Here is an 18,382-nt window from a genome sequence, read left to right as displayed (position 1 = left end):
GGAGAATAATTCTGTGTAAATCCCCCAATTTACAAAGTTCAATCACATTCAATATCATTTGCTTTCTCAACAGTCTTTGAGGTGAGCAGACGAGAGATCATTAGTCCCATTTTACAGATGAGGAAACTGAGGCTCAGAGGTGACTGATTGCTCCGAGTCACATGGCTTCAAGGTGGTGGAGCCTGCTCACTGGACCCTAAGGCACCCAATCCTGCAAGAGTCTCAATGCCAGGAGATGGAGCTGCTTGAGAGCTAGAAAGATGTCCGGGGATCCTGGGCCCTCAAACATACCAGTTAGAGCACGAGCAGTATCAGAAGATAGGCTTTTTATTCTGACCGTTGTTTTCCTCAGTGCTGACGAATGGGCATGTATGAGGATATCTAAAGGGCACCTCTCCCAGGGCCTTCCCTGCCTCTTGAGACCATCTCCCTTGTAGCCCCAAGGAAAAGGCAGAGAAGAGCTGGAAGGAGGAGAGAGATGAAGAAGGAATTGGGGTTTAGAAAATAACCAAATGGAAAGCCCCTCCTCACATTGAGGAATGGCCAAATCAGGAGCAGAAGCCCCATAGATGACTTTTGTCCCTGTGTTTACAGTTCCACACCTTCCAGCCAGGCTCAACAGCTGCTGGGTATGTCTGTCAAACTATCACTAGCTCCTGGGTCTCTGAGCAGCCAAACTGGGTCTTGTGCTGGTCAGTTTGTGCAGGGCTTCCATATAGAGTGTGTGGTATTTGTCCACCACGTCCTGGCTTGGCTTCTCTATCTTGGGCACTGGTGGAGGCTCCTTGACTGCCAGAGGAGGCAGAAGGAAAAGAGAAGCATCAGAATAGCTCACTCCTCAGAATGGACCTCAGCCCTCCAGCCCATCCTTACCACCCCAACACTACCCATCCTGGCCAGCCTCCCCACCTCTGGACACACCCAAAGCCTAGGCCCAGCCTCAGACCTGGATCTACATTCTAAACTAGGCTGCCAGAAGAAGAGCCCACTCACCAATGGTGGTTACACGCCGGGCATAGGGTAGAAGGCCCTAGGAGTTCTCAGTGAAGCCACACCCATAGAAAGCACAAGGGTAGATGTGCATCACACTCTGGAACCATTTCTGGAAGCAACTGACCAAGCCCCCAGGAGAGAAAATGTGCTGATGGTAGAGGTCTACCTCTCCAAAGGCATAGGCAGGGATTAGAGCCACCCTGTAGAGCAAAGGCATGTCCTTTGATGGCCAGAAAGGTAAGGACCCTGCTGAAAGCCAGACATGCTGACTACCAGCGGTCTCAGGGTCTGCCTATAGGCTCCTCAGCCCCTAACTTAGCTGGACCTAGGTCCAGGCCAAGCTTGAGGGCGCCGTGGACTACCCCAGGCTTCCTGTGGGGACAAAATAGCAGCAAGCTAAAGGAAGCAAGTCCCAACTCTCCTGTGAAGCCACAGGTCTGATAAAACTCAAGGAACATAAAACTCAAGGAACATTCATTTACCTTTCTTCCCTTTAACCCACAAAACAAGTTTGGCTCTCCCTGAGAGGCGGTTGCAGCCAGTCACCTTTCATAGACAGCCTCGCCTAGATGAGAGGCTAATGTGCAGGACAGCAAGCTCAGGACTGGCCCTCTAACATTTCCTCAGAAGCTGAAATGCCTCCGGGACCTGGCTCAGGCTCTACTCCAACACAGGAGATTTGCCCTCCCGTCTACATATCATTTCCTCCAAATTCCTTCCTCCTTCTCTGTTGGAGTTTTGGAACCACTCTCTCTAGTCAGGATCTGGACTGTCCTTACCCATGCTGCAGGGCCTTGCATGCAAACCCAGTCCGGTTCTTCAAGAACAGTGTGGTAGATCCTGGCAAGCTGTATCTGCACTTAACCAGGCCACTGACTACCACAACCAGCATGTTGCTTGTGCCCTTTTGGGTAAGCAGATAGTCTGTAGAGGACTGGCTCACAGAGAAGACCCCTGGCAGGCAGAAAAAGTCAAAAGGTCATTGGCCACTTCCCAATCTTCCTAGCCTTCCTCCCTGCCTCTTCACAGGAGGAAGGAGCCTCATTTCACGAAGGTGAGCCTAGGGCACTGTTTAAGACCAGGGGGGATCACAGAGTTGGCCATGCTTTCACCCACTCCCCTAGCACTTCCTCCTCAGGGAGCCATTTTTATTTTGGCTTTATGTCCTAGGAGCCAACTCACTTGTTGACATGGCATAGTCTCTGAGGAAAGGGACCCAGAAAAAGGGTCCCAGTGTGAGCACATAAGGGGTGATGCCGGGAAAGACCTTGGAGAAGCCTGAGGCCTCTGTGGTGAAGTTGCCAAAGCATGAATGGGACATGAGCCCATAAGGGTGGCAGACAAGGATGTAGTTGTGGCAGGGGGAGATGTCATGACTTTTCAAAAGCTGTGGAGGAAAGAGCAGTCAGGACGGGTATGACCAGGGAAGAGAAGAGGACTCTCTTTCTGGCCAGAGACCTGGAAGAAAAAGGGCTGCTATGTCCGGTCATGAAGGTTGGACAACGCACAACTCCCTCCCTGACCCAATTGCTAGCACTGGAGCTAAGGCTGGGCCCAGGGCTGCTCATCTTGAGTGGAAAGTAATCACAGTACTGTTTCTATCGGCACCAATGCCTCACACAAGTAAACCGGCAGCTACCTGAAAACAGAGCTGATGCAGCCAAGCTTTGCCCACACAGATTGTACTTTAGAGCCCTTTTGGGCCTGCCACAAGGTACTCTCACCCCCTGCTTCTTCTGGGCCTCTTCAGTGACAACCAGAATGGGCTATGGCAGGTCAGGGCCAATGCAGGGCAAGCCTAGCTTTCTGCTTCACTATCTGCCTCTCCCCTAACCCGCTATGGTTCTCATCTGGCTCTTTCTAGCACCTGGGGGAAAAAACCCTTCCCTCAATTTCTCTAGCCCAGGGAGGGTCAGGCTAAAGGGCTGCAAGAGCCTCTTGGGATCACAGGAAAGAACATGCATCAGGTGGCAGCACAGCCCCAGAAGGGCCCTTACCTTGCTCAGGAGTCTTCCCGTCAACAGCCAGCCAAGCAAGAATGAGCACAATGACAGGCCAGTATGGTGTGAATGCTATCAGGTAGAGGTTGACAACGATTACTGTGGTTACTGGAGGAAGCCCAGCCCAGAGTTAATGAGCTGTGAATAATCCCTCACACTTGCCCTTCCTCTGGGGTTCTGCCAACTCAACACTTTCACTTCCTTACCCTGGCACATGGCCCATGTGCCCACATCCAGAGCCCCCTACCTCTTCTCTGGCCTTGGAAACCTGCTTCAGGTCTAGAAGGCAAGGTGTTTTCCTTCCCAGCTGTGCACCATGCAGTAAGCCCTCTACTCCCCAGGATCTGCCCCAGCACTGCTTTGGTCTGCACTCAACGGCTAAGAGCCAATGGTGGGCCACCAGAGCTTGGGAGTCCTGAAAAGACAGAGCATGAAGTTTCCTCTATCACATTCTTGCACACATATCTGTGAAGCATCAGAAGAGGGAATACCAGGGAAAGAGAAGACCCACCTTCAGCCAGGTTGGGAGAGCACAAGATGGCAAACATGAAACAAAGAAAAATGCAAGCTGGGATAGAATGAAGTTTTGGACCGTGTTAAGTTCCAAGAAGATTAGGAACACTGTAGGTTAAAGTAGTTAGGACAGACTTAGTGGAGATAACATAGGGAGCCACAATCACTTAGAATTATTACTGGGCTCCGGTTTTAAACAGCTATAAATAAGACTGTGTGGGGAAAAAATAGGTCAAAATAAAGGTGAGCAAAGACAAAAAACACTTTTAATTGAACATGGAAGATTGCACACAAGTTTTTATCTTGACTTCTCATTGGTGCCTCATGAAATTTACCATAGGAATGTTTTAAAAGATATAGATGCACAAGGAGAAAGAGAATTAGAGAGATGCCAGCGGTGGGTTGAAGATATCAGCAAAATGTTTGCACACTGGCAAGTGGATGGAGGAGGGAGTGACTGACTTAGAACAAAGAAGGCTGACACCTTTGCAAGGGCAATGTCTACAACAGCAAGCAAACCAGTCTGCACTTGAGAATCTGGGAAAGACAGAATTTGGAGCCACCAGGTTTCACAGAAAGCAAGTATGAGAGACAGGGCGTGATTGAAAGTGTATCATAGAAGCTCTTAAAATCCCAGACCCCTCACACACACAACTGGAAATCGAAAGGTTACTCTCTGAAAAACTGAACCAGGAGAGGGAAGATGGCGGCCCCGTGAGAAGCAGCAGAGCACCCCCACTCCCAGCCACGGACTCGATTTACACCTAAAATCCTAGGTAACCAGCTTGAAAAAAACAGAGAAACATACCTGAGTGGACGGAGTGCGAGTGGGGAGCACTGAAGAAACATCACGGAGTCCGGAAAGGGGGGGGCGTAGGAGGGGGGGTCCCCCCTGAAGCTTGTGCTGGGCTCCGAGCCCAGAGGCTTGGAGGCTGCAAAGCTCCCCCCGTTGGGAGTGCGGACCTGCCTCCAAAAGTGGGGACCCCACACCCGGAGCAGAAAGGAGAAGGAGCACCCTGTGCACAGGGCAGAGGGGCCCAGGGGAGCGGTGAGTCCGGGAGGGAACGGCACCTTCCTAGGAAACAAAGCTTCTAGTGGCGGCTGCGACCAGTGTCTGATGCTCGGGGTGCCGACCATAGGGAAGGCTGTCCAAGGTCTGTGGCACCCAGTGGTAAGGGACCAGAGGACTGCGCTGAGCAGCCACACACAAGGACCCTCTGCCTCCCTGTGGGGCACTGTGTTGAGCCCCAGAAAGCGCTCAATCTGCGTGGCGCGGGGGAGGGGAGGAGCCCTCCCGCCCTGAGCACCCAGTGGCGGGAGGCTGGGATCTGTGACCAGCCCTGAGGGGTGCTCTGGTGGCGCGTGAAGCCGCTCCAGCTTTGCTGAGACCAGCGGTGCGGGGAGATGCGTGGAGCTGACTTTGGGTCCCCTCCCGCTGGGTGCCTTGGTGCTCAGGCAGCGGGACCTTGCAGGGCGGACTTTCTGCCTGTGTGTTGCTTTGTGCGTTTGCAAGTTTGATTGCGGAACTGGTTCCCACCTTCCTGGCCTGCACAGCACACACAGACCATCGGAGGCTGGGATTGGGGTCTGCACAGTAGACGGTCTGAGGGGCGGGCCTGGTGCGACCAGCCAACCAGAGCTAAGCAGGGAGGGGCGGGGCCCTCCGGCCTCTCTTGCAGCCGGGAGCACCGCCCCCAACAGGAAAGGGGTGGGTCCCACTCACTGAGGCCCCAAACACCCCCTCCGGGCACAGTCCTGAGGGGAAAGGGAGAGCAGCTCACAGGAGGACTTTACAAGAATAAGACTCTCAGGGACTCTTGTTTGGGAGCTGAAGGAAACGCTGAAAACCCCTGCTGGGGGCTGGGCAGGCAAAGGGCTCACCAGAATGTGTTTTTAATAGAACCCACTGAGCCCAGGCTGCCGAAAGGGCCCATACAGAAAAGGCAACAGGCCAGTTCCTGGGGCACTAGTATCAGAGGACAGGGTAGGGACTGAGGAGCTGGCAGTGGAGCAGAGACTAACTCCCGCAGAGTGAGCGCCTGACAGCAACACCTCTAAAGGGAGTGATACCCTGGGCTACACTAGCCACCCTGCACCCTAAAGACTCTACAGAAGACTCTGGAGCAAAACCAGGCAACAACAAAGTTGCAAAATAGCTGACAAGAGGAGGTGGTCCACAGAGAGCCTCAGATCAACCATCTACCTAAGGACACCAGAGCCAAACCTAGATGGCTCCTCACATTGGCTGATACACAAGCACCTCCCATGAGAACTGAAACCAGCACATAAAACAGGGAGCCACAGACAACATAAGTTGCCCAGAAGAAAATCACCTGATTGACTACCGTTTTTTCTTCTGTGTTTTTTTGTTTTGTTTGGTTTTGGTTTTTTTGGTTTTCGAGTTTTTATGTTTGTTTTTTGTTTGTGGGTTTGTTTATTTTTTCCCTTTTTTCCTTAGGAAGAAGAGAAGGGGGAGAAAATTTGTTTTTTCTTCTTTTTCAAATTTTATAATCTATTTTTTTAATTTTTATATTTTTTTAAGCATTTTTTTTAACTAAACTTTTTTCTCTTTTTTACAAAAGAATTTTGTCTTGCTTAGCTTGTTTTTAGTTTTGTTTTGGTTATTTACTTTGTTTTGTTTTATCCTTGCTTCTAATATCAAGACTTTCTTGATATCCCTGCTTAATGACTGGGACTTTATCATTATAACCAAGTTTACTGCTTTCCTCCATAGTTTCCCCCAAATCTCTTACCGGACTCCCTCCCTGCCTGGGCTTTATCTCTCTCTCTCCTCTAGATCCATTGGCATAACTTTTCTTTTTCTTTTTTCTCTTTCTACTTTTCTTTCATTCTTTTATTAGGAAATATCCTCCCTTCTGTCTTCCTGTCCAATTGTTAGTTTCTCTTATTCCCTTTATTGTATTTTTGTTTTCTCATTTTCAACTATTATCCTATTCCTATTCTCTCCCTTAATTTTTTTGCTGGCCTTTCTTTAAGAATCTTTTATCTGCTTCTGTTATCTCCCAGTAGCCTCTCTATTTTTTACATTTTATTTTATTATTATTTTCTAATTTTTCACCAGTATTAACAACAATATACATCTCTCTCTCTCTCTCTAACTGTTACTTTTCTTTCTCTCTTTTTTTAATGAATTTTTTTGTGTGTGTGTGTGTTCTCCCTTCCCTCTCCCAGTTCTATTTTCACGTGGGTTGTTTTCATTGTGACTATCAAGATATTTTGTAAGATACCTCTTGTTTCCGGGAATTTTAGTTGTGTATTGTCCTGCCTTCCCGACACCCATACAAAAGCTTACACAACGAGGTTGGGGCTGAGAAACAGTTAACCAACCTGAGAGGAGGGTCCTCCCAAGGACTCATCAATGACAATCTAGACCCAACCACAACAGGAGAACATAAAGGAACCACAAAAGGGACACCCACAAGAGGGACTCGCCTAGCGCAAAGAGCTCAGAAGCATAAGGAAAACACATCTCTGGGCTCCACTGGTCCCACAAGACAAAATCCCATCCCACAAGACTTCGGGAAAGCAAATATATCTAATATATAGATACAAACACTAAGACCTACCAAAATGGGGAGACAAAGAACCCCCAAATTAAAGAAAAGGAAAGATCACCAGAAAAAGACTTTGATTAGATGGAGTTAAGCAAGATATCAGAAATGGAGTTCAGAGTATGGATGATGAAGATGTTCAAGGAACTTAAGAAGACACTAGATGATAAGATCGAGGACCTTAGTGAAAACATGAAAAAAGAGATACATACCATAAATAAAACTCAGACAGAGATAAAGGATGCTGTATCTGATATCAAGAATGCACTGGAAGGAATTAAAAGCAGGCTCAATGAAGCAGAGGATAGAATAAGTGACTTAGAAGACAAGGTAGTAAAAATCACTCAATCAGAGCATCAAAAAGAAAAAAACACTCAAAAAGCATGAGGACAGTCTAAGGGAGCTTTGGGACAACATGAGGCAAAACAACAATCGCATTATAGCAGTGCCAGAGGAGGAGGAAAGAGAGCAAGGGATAGAGAACTTAGTGGAGGAAATAATTATAGAAAATTTCCCTAGTCTGGCAAAGGTGAAAGCCACACAAGTTCAGGAAACACAGGGGGTTCCAAACAACAGGCACCCAAAGAGACCCACTCCAAGACACATCATAATTAAAACAGCAAATTTCAAGGACAAAGAGAAAATATTAAGGGCTGCAAGAGAGAGACAAGCAGTGACCTAAAAGGGAACCCCCATAAGGCTGACAGCTGATTTCTCAACAAAGACTCTTCAGGCCAGAAGGGAGTGGTATGAAGTTCTGCAAGTAATGAAAAGCAAGAACAAACAACCAAGATTGCTTTATCCACCAAGGCTATCATTTAAAATGGAAGGTGAAATAAAAAGCTTCCCAGACAAAAAAAAAAAGGCTATAGGAGTTCAGTACCACCAAACCAGCATTGCAAAAAATGCTAAAAGGACTGCTTTAAGAAAAAGAAGGAAGAGTGAAAGAAAGGTACATCAGCATAAAGGAGGAAAATGGCATTAAATAAGTTGATATCAATAGTAACCTTAAATGTAAACGGAATAAATGGGCCAATCAAAAGACAAAGGGTAGCTGAATGGATAAGAAAACTGGACCCAAATATATGCTGTCTACAAGAGACCCACCTCAGCAAAAGACTCACACAGGCTAAAAGTGAAGGAATGGAGTAAAATATTGCGTGCAAATGCAAAGGAAAAGAAAGCTGGAGTAGCAATTCTTATTTCTGACAAAACAGACTTCAAACTAAAGACCATAACAAGAGAAAAGATGGTCACTACATATTACTAAAGGGATCAACCCAACAGGAGGAAATAACCCTTATAAACATTTATGCACCCAATACCGGAGCACCTAAATATATAAAAAATTTCTTAGGGGACTCTAAAGGGGAGGTTGACAGCAACACAATCATAGTGGGGACTTTAACACCCCACTGTCAACGTTGTGACAGATCATAAAGACAAAAAATCAACAGGGAAACGCAGACCTTAAATGAATCACTAGACGTAATGGATTTATTTGACATTTACAGAACATTTCATCCCTAAGCAGCAGAATACACATTCTTCTCAAGTGCACATGGAACAGTCTCAAAAATAAACCACATTTTAGGGCACAAGGCAAGTCTCTACAAATATAAGAAGATTGAAATCATATCAAGCATCTTCTCAATGCCATGAAACTAGAAATCAACCACTATAAAAAAAACTCAAAAATATTCAAACACATGGAGGGTAAATAACATGTTATTAAACAATGAATTGGTTACCAAGGATATCAAGGAAGAAATCAAACACTTCATGGAAAGTAATGACAATGAACAGACAACAACCCAAAACCTATGGGACATGGCAAAACCAGTCCTGAGAGGAAAATTCATAGCATTACAGGCCTATCTCAAGAAACAAGAAAAAGATCTAATGAACCATCCAACACAACAACTAAAAAACTAGAACGAGAACAGCAAGAAAAGCCCCGAGGAAGAAGGAAGGAAATAATAAAAATCAGAGCAGAAATTAACCACATAGAGACTAAAAAAAAATACAAAAACTCAATGAAACCAAGAGCTGGTTCTTTGAAAAGGTAAATAAGATTGAAGCACCTTTAGCCAGACTCACTAAGAAACAAAGAGAGAGGATCCAAATAAAATCAGAAATGAAAGAGGCGATATAACAACTGACCCAAGAGAAATACAAAGGATTGTAAGAAAATATTATGAACAACTATATGGCAACAAATTGGACAACATGGGGGAAATAGACAAATTCCTAGAAGCATACAACCTTCCAAAGCTGAATCAAGAAGAGGCAGAAAACCTGAACAGGCCAATAACAACTAATGAAATTGAAGCAGTAATCAAAAAACTCCCAGCAAACAAAAGTCCTGGGCCAGATGGATTTACAAGCGAGTTTTATCAAAGATTCAAAGAAGAATTCACACTTACTCTACTCAAACTATTCCAGAAAATTGAAGAGGAGGGAAAACTCCCAAACTCTTTTTATGAGGCCAGCATCATCCTAATCCCAAAACCAGATAAAGATACTACAAAGAAAGAAAAGTACAGGCCAATATCCCTGATGAACATAGATGCTAAAATCCTCACTAAAATACTAGCAAACTGGATCCAGCAATACATTAAAAAGATAATACATCATGATCAAGTGGGATTTATTCCGGGCATGCAAGGCTGGTACAACATCCGCAAATCAATAAATGTGATACATCACATAAACAAAATGAAGGACAAAAATCATATGGTCATATCAATAGACGCAGAAAAAGCATTCGACAAAATCCAGCACCCATTTCTGATAAAAACTCTCAGCAAAGTGGGAATAGAGGGATCATACCTCAACATAATAAAGGCCATATATGACAGGCCTACAGCCACCATCATATTCAATGGGCAAAAACTAAAACCGTTTCCATTAAAAACCAGAACAAAACAGGGATGTCCACTTTCACCACTCTTATTCAACATAGTACTGGAAGTCCTCGCCATAGCCATCAGACAGGAAGAAAACATAAAAGGTATCCAAATTGGAAAGAAGTAAAACTGTCATTATTTGCAGATGACATGATATTGTACATAGAAAACCCTAAAGACTCCATCAAAGTACTACAAGGTTTCATAAAGAAATTTGGCAAGGTAGCTGGATACAAAATCAACATCCAGAAATCAATGGCATTCTTATACACCAACAATGAACTTTCAGAGAGAGAAACTAAAAAAGCAATACCATTTACCATTGCAACTAAAAAAATAAGGTACCTTGGAATAAACTTAACCAAGGATGTAAAAGACCTGTACTCGGAAAACTACGTGACACTGAAAAAAGAAATAGAGGAAGATTTAAGCAAGTGGAAGAATATGCCATGCTCATGGATTGGAAGAATTAATATCATTAAAATGTCCATACTACCCAAAGCAATTTATAGATTCAATGCAATTCCTATTAAAATACCAACAGCATATTTCACAGACCTAGAACAAACATTTCGAAAATATATATGGAACCAAAAAAGACCCTGAATAGCTGCAGCCATCTTGAGAAAAAAGAACAGAATCGGAGGGATCACATTACCGGAATTAAACTGTATTACAAAGCCATTGTAATCATAAAGGCCTTGTATTGGTACAACAACAGGCATAGAGATCAATGGAACAGAACAGAGACCCCAGAAATAGACCCACGCCGTTATGGTCAGTTAATATTTGACAAAGGAGGCAAGAGTATCCAATGGAGTAAGGACAGTCTCTTCAATAAGTGGTGCTGGGGAAATTGGACAGATACATGCAAAAGAATGAAACTAGACCACCAACTTTCACCATACACAAAAATAAACTCAAAATGGATAAAAGACTTAAATGTAAGTCACGAAACCATAAAAATCCTGGAAGAATACATAGGCAGTAAAGTCACAGACATCCCACGTAGAGGAATTTTCACTGATACATCTCCTAGGGCAAGAGAAACAAAAGAAAAAATAAACATATGGGACTACATCCAACTAAAAAGCTTTGCCGGAGCCCGAAGGCAGAGTCGAAAGGTCCTGAGGAAGGGGTGAGGATGGAGAAAAGACAGACACAAAAAAGATGGGATCGGGAGGACTGCAGCTCGTAACTGCCGCAGCCCTGAGTTCATTTTCTCAGCTCAATATATACAGGCACTGTTGATTGTGCTGAATAGCACCCCGCCCGGCATTTCTTCCCCTTGCCCGATACAAAGTAATTCCTTCAAGGCCCTATGAATGCTTTTTCGGAGTAAACACCCTGCCTCCTGCAGGAGCTCAGACCTTGGTAACTACCTTTATCTCGGCTTCTAATGGGAACTTTTGGGGAGGATTGAGTCCTTGGCTTGGTATGTGGCTTAACTATCCCTTAACCCTTCAGGCCAGGGCCAGCTTCCTAATTAGCCTTTCTAGAATTTATGGCCGCAAGCTAAATTAGTATTGCTTTGGTGCCTCAAGGACTGGGTCAGGGAGCAGGAGAGCACATCTGCAGCTCACCCAGGCAGCTCCTCTGTGCCTGGGGCCACAGCGGCTCCCCACAAAGCTTCTGCACAGCAAAAGAAAACAGCCTCAAAATACAAAGGAACCCCACGGTCTGGGAAAACATATTTTCCAAGGATGTATCTGATAAGGGGCTAATTTCCAAAGTGTACAAAGAACTCATACTATTCAGCAAGAGGAAGACAAACAACCCAATTAAGAAATGGGCAAAGGACTTAAATGGACACTTCTCCAAAGAGGACATACGGATGGCCAAGAGACACATGAGAAAATGCTCAATGTCGCTAATCATCAGAGAGATGCAAATTCAAACCACAATGAGGTATCACTTCACACCTGTCAGAATGGCTAAGATCAACAAATCAACAAACATGTGCTGGCGAGGGTGTGGAGAAAGGGGAACCCTAGTACACTGCTGGTGGGAATGCAGACTGGTGCAACCACTATGGAAAACAGTATGGAGGTTCCTCAAAAAATTAGAAATGGAGCTGCCTTTTGACCCAGTGATTCCACTCCTAGGAATGTATACTAAGAATCCTGAAACATTCATCAGAAAGTATAAAAAAAAAGAAAGAAAGAATATATGTACCCTGATGTTCATAGCAGCACAGTTTACAATAGCTAAGATCTGGAAACAGCCCAAGTGCCCATCAGTAGATGAGTGGATCAAAATGCTGTGGGACATTTACACCATGGAATACTATGCAGATGTAAAGAAGAAGAATCTCATACCCTTTGAGACAGTATGGATGGACCTGGAGAATATTATGCTAAGTGAAATAAGCCAGGCAGCAAAAGACAAACATCACATGATCTCGCTTATACGTGGAATCTAAAGAATTTAATAAACTGATGAACAGAATAGATTCAATGACATGGAAGCATTGATGAGACTGATGAATGTCAGAGGGATGGAGGAGGGGGGGTAGGTGGAGGGGGAGAGAGTAACCAAAGAATTTATATGCATATATGCACAACCCAAGGACACGGACAATGGTGGGAAGAGGGACTGGGGAGGGGGAAGGGACGGAGTGGAACAGGTCATTGGGGAGAAAAAGGGACATCTGTAATATTTTAAACAAAAATAAAATTTAAAAAAAAGAAGAAAAAAGATAAACTGAACCAAAGAAACTCTAGACTCGGGTACTTGTACTAGACGCAGCTGAGATATTCTATCTGCAGCCCAATTCTTAATCAAGTATGAAGCTGAATAAAGACCATCTCAGTTATACAGTCTCAGAGAGTTTGTCCCTTTTTCAGGAAACTACTAGAGGATGTGCTCCACCGAAATGAGGGAGTGAATCACACAGGAAGGCATGAGACCCAAGAACAATGGGACTCAACTAGAAAAGGAAGTAAACAGGGTAAGGACTAGGGTGAAGCAAGCAAGGTGCCTAGTACACAAACTTTAAGGAGACATTTCTCTTAGGGTCAGGCAATTACTGACGCAACAGTTGCATAACCCTGAGAGGCAGCACCTTCCTAAATTGTGCTACCACAGTGCTTCAAGGGCCCTGGGGATGCAGCTGTTCATGAGACCAGATTGTAACAGGAGGATCCTACACTCCAGCAGCAATGTCCTCCAGGAAATTAAAAGTGGCAGGGGAAGAAAGGGGAGGGAAGGAGACTTAGAGATTCCTGATGTGAGAGATTCACATGTCTGTGGAAAGTTTGGAGAATTAATGATAAGTAATACATATCTAACAGGTAACTAAAGAAATTTGAAATGAGGCAATTACGAGTTCCGGCAGAAGGGTGAGGAAGAAGTTACAAGGAAGAAAAATAATCTTAGTGCACTAAATAGACCAATTGTGGATAATATTTCCTACTTCTAGTCAGGCATTCAACTAAAGCCTGTGCTATAACAATGTGGGGAAGAGGGGAAAGAGGAAAATCTGGTGACAGTGTACAGGGTCAAATTCTCATCTGCATTTTGGGAAGTCAGTGACAGTATCTAAAATTGTTAAATCAGAAAACAGTAATATTTCAAAATTTAAAATAGTAAAATTGAGACATATAGAGGTAAATTCCAGAAGAAGAAAAAAAGAGCTAGCAATGTTGAAAATAACTGCCTCTGGGAAACAGATTTAAGAGGGGAGAAAAGGCCAGCAGTTTAGGCTTTTTATATACTCATTATAAGCTATTTGACTTGCCCTGGCCAGGTGACTCGGTTGCAGTGTCATCTCATGCACCAAAAGTTTGTGGGTTTGATTCTGGGTCAGGGCACATACCTGGTTTGTGGTTTCATTCCTGGTGGGGGTACTTACAAGAGGCAACCAGTCGATCGTTCTGCCCCCCACCCTCTCTCTCTCTCTCTCTCTCTCTCTCTCTCTCTCTCTCTCTCTCTCGCGCGCGCGCACGCGCGCGCGCGCGCGCGCACACACACACACACATCCTCTCTCTAAAATAAACAAATCCTTTGGTGAGGATTAAGCAAATAAACAAACAAAAAAACACAACTATTTGACTTTTTCAAGAAATAAAGGGAGGCATGAGTCTAGTCTGGAAGAGACTACCCTAGTTCCCTGAGATTTTGTTCAACCTCAGACAGTGTTGGGGACATCTTGTGAGGGAGTGCCCTGTGGAGCGATGAATGGGAATCTGCCACTCACCGTGAGTACAATCACACACAAGTCACTGAACGTCGGTTCCTCATCTACCAAGTGGTAATTACAGTACCAATATTTGCCTTATCTTCCCCACAGACTTACGGTAAGGGTCTCCCCTTAAGGCCTTTAGGGTCCAAATGGATATGATTCTACTCACAGACTCCTAGGGCAAAGAGCTGGGAAGGCTCCGAGGCACCCTGTCCCCACCCGCCCTATGTGAGGTAGTGAGGGAAGGTGAGCACTGGAACCCACAGCTGCTGGGGCCCAGGCCTAGAGCTCTTCCACCTGCTCCACACTGCCCCTTGGTACACGCAAAGTCCAACTTAAATGAGGTGACAGTTTCCTCCTCATACTCATCTCCCTCTGCCAGCTCGCACTGCAACCTGAATTCTCAGTCTTGCCTCCTGCCTTTCTCCCACAGCAAGTCTTATTAAATTCTACTCCAATTCCTTGAATCTCTCTTCTTTTCTCTCCATCCTGATTACTACTAGTCTGGCCTAAAGCACCACCACCTTTCACCTGGGTTATTGCAACAGTCTCTTCCTGTCAACGCTTTGCTACACAGAGCTATAGCAACCCCTCAAAAACACAAATCTGATGCCATGCCCTGTGCCAAACCCAATGATGGTTCTACAAGGCCCTGGGAAATAGTCCAAACTCTTTTCTATGGTTTACAATACCCTGTATCATCTGTCCCCTGCCTACTTCTCCAGTCTTCTTTTTCTTCTCTCTCTGATTGATTGATTGATTGATTGATTGATTGATTGATTGATTTATTATTTATTTATTTCATTCATTCATTCATTCATTCATTCATTTAATATGTATGGAGCATCAGTTCTGTGCCTCTGACCCCCTCATCCCACTTACTACTGGCAACTCCCCGAATCCTTTATGCTCCCCCCTTTCCCTAGCCTTGTCATATGTTGCCCACTCTCTGCCCTAAACACTCTTCTTTCTTCACCTATTTCTTATTTGTCCTTCAAGAGTAAACTCAAACTCAATAGAGAAATGGGCAAAGGTCACGAATGGGTGGCTCACAGAAAAAGCAATACTAATTGCTAATAAATACATGAAAAAATTTCAACGTGAATTAAGGAGTACAAAATAAGGCTACAACTTGTTGTCTACTTATCACTTTGGTTGGAGGTGCCCATGAGTTCTCCATCCTTTTTCTTTCTCTGGTGTGGGAATCTCTAAAGTCACATTTTACAGCATAACACTTTGGTGGGGCCTCCATCAACCTGAACGTTAATGTCCACAGAGAACAGAGAGACTCCCACCAACCTGTGTTGGAAGTTTAACATGAACAACAAATAAACATTTGCTGGGCTAAGCTACTGAGATTTCAGGGTTAATTTGTTACCACAACCTACCTAGGCAGTCTCAATTAATACACTTGAATATGCCCATTTTAGAAATGTATAAAGAAAGAATGCATAACCTGTTCAAGGCACACAGATAGTAAGTAGTAGAGCTGCGATTTGAAAGCAGGCAGTCTAGCTCCAGAGACTGTGGTGTGTTTTTTAACACCCATATTTTACTTTCTCTTGGCTATAGATGTATGTGTATCCATAATTTCTGGTCCTAGAGACAAAAAGCTGTTAACAGTGGTTTCCTCTGAGGAGCGAGATTAGGGACTGGATTGAGGAAAGACACATACCAGCCTAGAGGCTCCAACTCCCTCCCTACGTGGGGCTTGGCCAAGGGTGGCCTTCAATAAATGATCATGCTTCCCCCAATGCACTGTCAGCTCCTAGGCGTTGGGGACACTGCTCTCCTGTGAGAACACAGTGGCAATGAGGGGAAGGGGGAGGGTGGTAATGAGCCAAGTCTATGGGAACAAAAACTCAAGAAAGGCAATGGACCAGAACCCAATGCCCTAAAACTTCCTGTCAAAGCAGGATCAGCAGGCAGGAAATTCTGCTTGCAGGTGCTATAAGGATGCTGACTCTGGTTTCTGAGAAGCCTGGAGCCAAGGCCAAAGAAGAAAGCAGCCTTGTTGACCAAGGGTAAGAAGCCCCAGTCCAGACAGGAAAGTTGCTCTTCCCAAAGAATAGTAGCACCAAGTGCCAAAGCCACAGCCCGTTTGAAAAAGCAGGTGGTGGAGCAGCCCACCTCTGGAAAGACCAGTTTTGGTAGACTCACCTTCAAATTTTTTGAGCCCTAGTAGTTGGAGGGATGAGAGTGAGAATAGCCGCCACTCCACGCAGACAGGGACTCAGTCCTTACTGAAGGGAGTGCCACCAAGGCCTCTGCCACATGGAGGGAGTATGCAGAAGCTCAGCTGGGGCCCTTGTTTACAGGAAGAGGCCATTCTGAACTGGCCCCTTTTCACCTTTCAGTCAGGAGCTTTTACATATGTGGAAGGCCTGGCTTCCTCCTCCTCTGGCCTAGCATGTACTCCAGGAGCACATCCACTCTACTTCCTAATCAGCAGTGAATGAGGCGATGCAAGATGTAAGGAGAGAAACCCATAGGTTAGAATCAGGTCCTGTGGGTTCAAGTCCCAGGCCAGCTCCTCCACTTCTAAACTGTGTGATCTTGACCAGACCAGTCATACTACATGAACCTCAGCTTCCTCAGCTGTACAATGAAGATTATTAGGCACATATGGTGCTTCAAACAGTGGCTGGGTGAAAAAGGGGTGCAATAAATGCTAGCTAATATTATCTCAGAATTAGCTATAATTATGAGTGTGTAACTATTAGGGTGTATTATGCATAGCAATAGCTTCTACCTCATAAAATTGGCATGAAGCTAAAGTGAAATAATAAGTGTGAACATACCTGAAACACAGGAAGTACCTAACACATAAGAATTTCTTTCTCCTGGTCTCTTCCAGCCCTGATTGCCCGTCATTCCCAGATTAACACTGCTCTTTCCAGCATTGGGGATCCTGGTCTCACCCCAGGCAGGCCTCTAAGCCCCATTCCCTGTCCTCTAGCCCATTCTCCCTAGTCAATGGCAAGCCCCGAGCTCACAGAGCCCACTTGCATCTTTCCTTCCCAGATATCTTACAAGGTCATTTAATACATGCCCGCACCTTCAGCCAGCACTCACCTAAACCACCTGACAAATGAGAATTTTTCCCAGGACCCCTCCCATAGGGATGATTTGCTTCAGCACCTAGAACACAGTGGCCAGCAGATAACTTTCATAAAGTGTTTGTGATGCAGAGAGTGGAAAAAGTGGATGGATAGATGGATGAATTCTTCTACCCCAGAAGTTTTCACAGTCTCCCTCTGTCACTAAGACAATTGTCTCCCACCAATGGTCTGCTCAAGTTCTTCAGGTTGCAGCTAAACCCTTTTCCTTGGTTAGCCTTAGTGGAACCACTTCCTATTTTACCAAAACATGCCCTCCTTGCCCTAATGTAGATCCAGGAAGTTTCAACATGCACATCTGCAGCAAGACTTTGTCTCACACATGTGCACACACAGGCACACACCCATATGCACACACAGATCCCCACATGCATACTCAGACCCCAAGAGTACCATCCCCTCTACAGGTCAGGGGGATCAACCCTCTTGATGTCTGGGAACCATCCAGGTTTTAGCATCAAGAGTCCTGCTAAACCCTAAAACCCTTGTCCCAGGCAAACCCAGACAGTTGGTCACCCTACCAAAAGCTAAAATCTCACCGATAACCAAGATACTAAGGGCTCACTGGAAAATAGCAAAGACCTCCAGGGCGGTCTTGAGGTCCTTCTTAGAGGGCAAGAGCATTCTGCCCAAGGTCCCAGTGGCTCCAGCCAGGTAAGTGTTGTTTGGCTGCCCAGTCCTGAATGCTCAGGGGCCTGCAATGTTTCCTCTCTTCAAGCCTGCCTCTCCAGCACCTGCCTAGTCTCCACGCTCTCATTCTCCCCATCTCCACCCTTACACAGGATCATAGGACTACGTGCTTCCTCTGCTTGTCCAGTTCCTTTCACCTCTCTAACCAGCTGCACTTTTACCCACTGGTGCATGACATGGGATGAGGTTATGACACTCCTTTGCACACTTGCACAGAGAAATGTGAATTAAGCTCTGGTGTAGGAAGTGAGTGGGAGTGGGGGGGTGGAGCTGGTGAGAGGCCTTCGGAGACAGTGTGGACAGGGTGAGGGGCAGGGAGGAGCCCAGGGCACACATGGCGCACAGGTATGCAATTCTTTTTGAGCCCAGCTGTTAGATAAGACTAGGGTCTCAAGGTTTGGGA

General features: G+C 45.3%; 1 protein-coding gene across 1 annotated transcript; it reads right to left on the bottom strand.

Moving 5' to 3' along the window:
- Window positions 1-638: 638 nt before the first annotated feature.
- Window positions 639-17,913, bottom strand: AWAT2 (acyl-CoA wax alcohol acyltransferase 2). The gene is given in 8 exon segments (XM_016207433.2): window positions 639-697; window positions 700-789; window positions 994-1,193; window positions 1,773-1,947; window positions 2,176-2,382; window positions 2,564-2,632; window positions 2,991-3,101; window positions 17,829-17,913. Coding segments are annotated over 8 exon segments (996 nt in total).
- Between the last annotated feature and the right edge of the window lie 469 nt (window positions 17,914-18,382).

The sequence above is a fragment of the Miniopterus natalensis genome, chromosome X (genome assembly GCF_054644295.1).
Source record: "Miniopterus natalensis isolate mMinNat1 chromosome X, mMinNat1.hap1, whole genome shotgun sequence".
Lineage (NCBI taxonomy): Eukaryota > Metazoa > Chordata > Mammalia > Chiroptera > Miniopteridae > Miniopterus > Miniopterus natalensis.
Note: the sequence above shows the minus strand (reverse complement) of the source record. Positions and strands in the feature narration are given on the sequence as shown.